General features: G+C 31.1%; 1 protein-coding gene across 1 annotated transcript in view; it reads right to left on the bottom strand.

Annotated features, from left to right (window-relative positions):
• Window positions 1-685: 685 nt before the first annotated feature.
• LOC106476923 (cytochrome P450 2U1-like) overlaps window positions 686-3,009 on the bottom strand; it is a gene marked incomplete at its 5' end in the record, with an annotated part of 8,715 nt that continues 6,391 nt past the window's right edge. Inside the window, 2 exons of the mRNA XM_022380658.1 lie at window positions 686-1,023; window positions 1,905-2,092. Coding sequence (XP_022236366.1) covers window positions 845-1,023; window positions 1,905-2,092 — 367 coding nt within the window. The remainder of the gene's footprint in view (window positions 1,024-1,904; window positions 2,093-3,009) is intronic.

The raw sequence follows: 3,009 nt of genomic DNA, 5'->3' as shown, positions 1-3,009 counted from the left end.
ATTAGATAAGTTCTTAAATCTCACAACAGAAACTTTATTTATTACTAGCAAAACGCTGCCCTAAGGAATGCTGTTTGTGCTAGTAATTGCTAATTCTATTGTTCATACCTCATTAAAAAATTAGAAAAACTGAACATTTTCTAAAAAAATGATTTTTTTCTAGGAAGTACTGCACGGGAAATGTATTCGGATTGTACTCTTTAATCATACGAAACTCATCCCATCAAAATGATTCAAGGTACAGAGCTTACATTTTTCTTACGTTTTGCATATATAAACTGTAATGTTTTTATATATTAAAAGTGGTACCGCTTATTGAGAAAATAATAGCTTTTAAAGAATTCCTTTTTCTCAGTACTACACTTAAAAATTACATCAATAAAGATATAATCCAACCCTCACGTACAGTTCTATTGAAAGCCGTGTTCTTGTTGGTAGTAGATTACTTTTATTTAAAATTGTGTTCTTTTATAAAGAATGGTTGTTGCACATACCACAGATATTTTTTCTAATTGTATGAATCTTGAATACCCAAAGTGTGAAATTCTTTTATGGATTTTTGTTTATGGTGTCATTCAATAAATGGCGTAGGAGTTTTGGTTACATACATAGTTACTTACAAACACGCTACGTCTATTATAGTAAGATACATTGACTCTATAAACAGAGAACAGTTGCAAACTTATTAAATCATTTTATAATCTCGATAGAAACTTTAATTCATATTTTTTCAAGAATTTCGTCTACAGCAGAAATATTTTATCAAAGTTGGGATCATTTTCCCTCGCTTTTTCTGTTCATTATATTGGCAACTATATCTTTGAAGGAATAACTGCCGTCTAAATTAGTTACGCGGAAGAAGTCGAAGATGGTGAAACTTGGCTTCCCACGTTAGCTCGCAAGTCCCATCAAAATTTGGTTTCTCGCCATCAGGTAGAGCCACGGTGAAACGCTGAAGAATCGACGTGAAGTACAGAAACACTTCTATTAGGCCTAATGTTTCCCCAGGACAAGAGCGTTTACCTTTTGAGAAAAGCAATTGGATGTTAAATGTCCTTTGTTTGTTTTAGAAAACCATATTTACTATTTGTTACAAACGAAAATGTATAATGGTAATTTTAATCAACTTACAATCCACGACATAGCAAGTTTTTCGGAAAAACTCAAATTGATATAAAATATAGTTTACATTACTTGTAGTTATCATAATTTTATCACTTAGGGTAAATGAAAAAAGTTATATTTCTTAATTTTAATGAATATTTCAACTTGCTGTTTCTTGTTCGTTTCACATTTATAAAAGCCAAAGAATAACATGTTGTTGTAACCGGTTTTATTTTAACAAAAACAGATGTTTATTTTATTAGAAGCAGCTGCCTTTCCCACATCTATTTGCAGACTGTGAATAGTAATTTATGAAATTGTTGAATATTGAATAGAGACTAAACCTTCGTACCTAACTCCACAATTACTCCTTAAATTGTTATTCTCGTGGATTAATGTTTAATTACGAATGTCGATACCTATAGTTCAATATAAGGACAGTTGTACACAAAATAATAGATGCAAGGAATCCAGGAAATTCAGCACATTAATCAAATAATGTCATGAAGAGTTACGCTTCGAAGTTTATCAGTAATGGTTTTGTTTGGTCATCAAATATGATAACTATATCCTCTGAAAACAGTTCTTAGACTTTACACGTAGATTAGGTTAAACTGAACATTGTGTAACTAAACAGGCTCGTTGTGGGGAAAAAGTTAAATAAATCTGAGACAAAGCCTTTATAACTAGTAAAAGTATTTTTAAGTTATAAGAATTTTTTCAGTTCATAATTGTTAATAAATACTTTATTTTACTTCAACAGAAAAAATAGCAAAAAAGGAAAATCAGCAGAAACTTACCAATAGAGAATGGAATGAAATATTCAGGTTTTTTCATTGTGGTGCCATCCTGGCTAAGAAAATGTTCTGGAAAGAAAGTATCAGGGTTCTTCCAGTACCTGTGGTCGTGATGAACAGCCCAAATGTTTGTCAAGACGAATGTTCCTTTAGGAATGTTATACCCTTGAACACTTGTGTCTTCTGTGGTACTGGGTAAGAATGTTGAAACGATAATAATGCATCAATACATGTATAGTTTTTCTTAAAAGTAATAATATAGAAAAAATAAAGGAGTTTGGAGTTTTTGTCATTTCATTTTGTTTATATTTTCATTTCAATAAAAAAGGTATTCTCGAATTCTTTAATAAAGTTATCTTCAGCTACACAATAATTTATCTTTCAAAAAGTGGATGTTTTAATAGCCAACGATTACAACAGCTAGTAATTGTCTTTTATTATTGTTACGTATCTGCTTGTTTGTTTGTTTCCCGTAGAAATTATTTCGGAGGATCTTCAGCGATACAAGTCCTTTCTTGATTAAACCAATTTATTCTTCCTCGATACAAACTTTTAGTACACAGTAGTTCCACAATCAGTACGTTTCTCGTCACTTTAAACTGAACAACTTTTATAATACACGCTATAAATCACAGCGATTCACAATCTATCTCCCGCTGGCTTTCTCTGTCAGGCTTATATACTAACGGAGAGGGCATCTCGATCATTCGAGAACGCGCCAGCAGCATCACGTGACTTCCGCTGTCATAACACTATACTTTTAATTCAACAGTAAAAAATAGAACTGTGAGAAAACAACTAATTTCTTATTGGTTCAGAGATAATAGACCAATTATAAAACTAGTATAAGACCATTGGACCTCTGAAAGTTAAATGAAAAGCAAAGATGTTTAAACCTTGAACTTCTTAAAAGTTAAATAAAGTTTATAACTCAAAGGTATGCATTTACGGGATCAAAAGCTTCAACTCTCTGTCTATTATATACATACTCATACATTTTCGTAGAAAATATTCCACAACATTCATTTTTTGTATTTAAAAAATTCGATTTTTTTGGTGATTTACTTTTTTATTTGTGTGACAAGGCGTTTCTCGAGAAGATTGTTCT

The sequence above is a fragment of the Limulus polyphemus genome, unplaced genomic scaffold (assembly GCF_000517525.1).
Source record: "Limulus polyphemus unplaced genomic scaffold, Limulus_polyphemus-2.1.2 Scaffold12123, whole genome shotgun sequence".
NCBI classification, from domain to species: domain Eukaryota; kingdom Metazoa; phylum Arthropoda; class Merostomata; order Xiphosura; family Limulidae; genus Limulus; species Limulus polyphemus.
The sequence above is the reverse complement of the archived record's forward strand: the minus strand, read 5'-3'. Positions and strand labels throughout refer to the sequence as shown.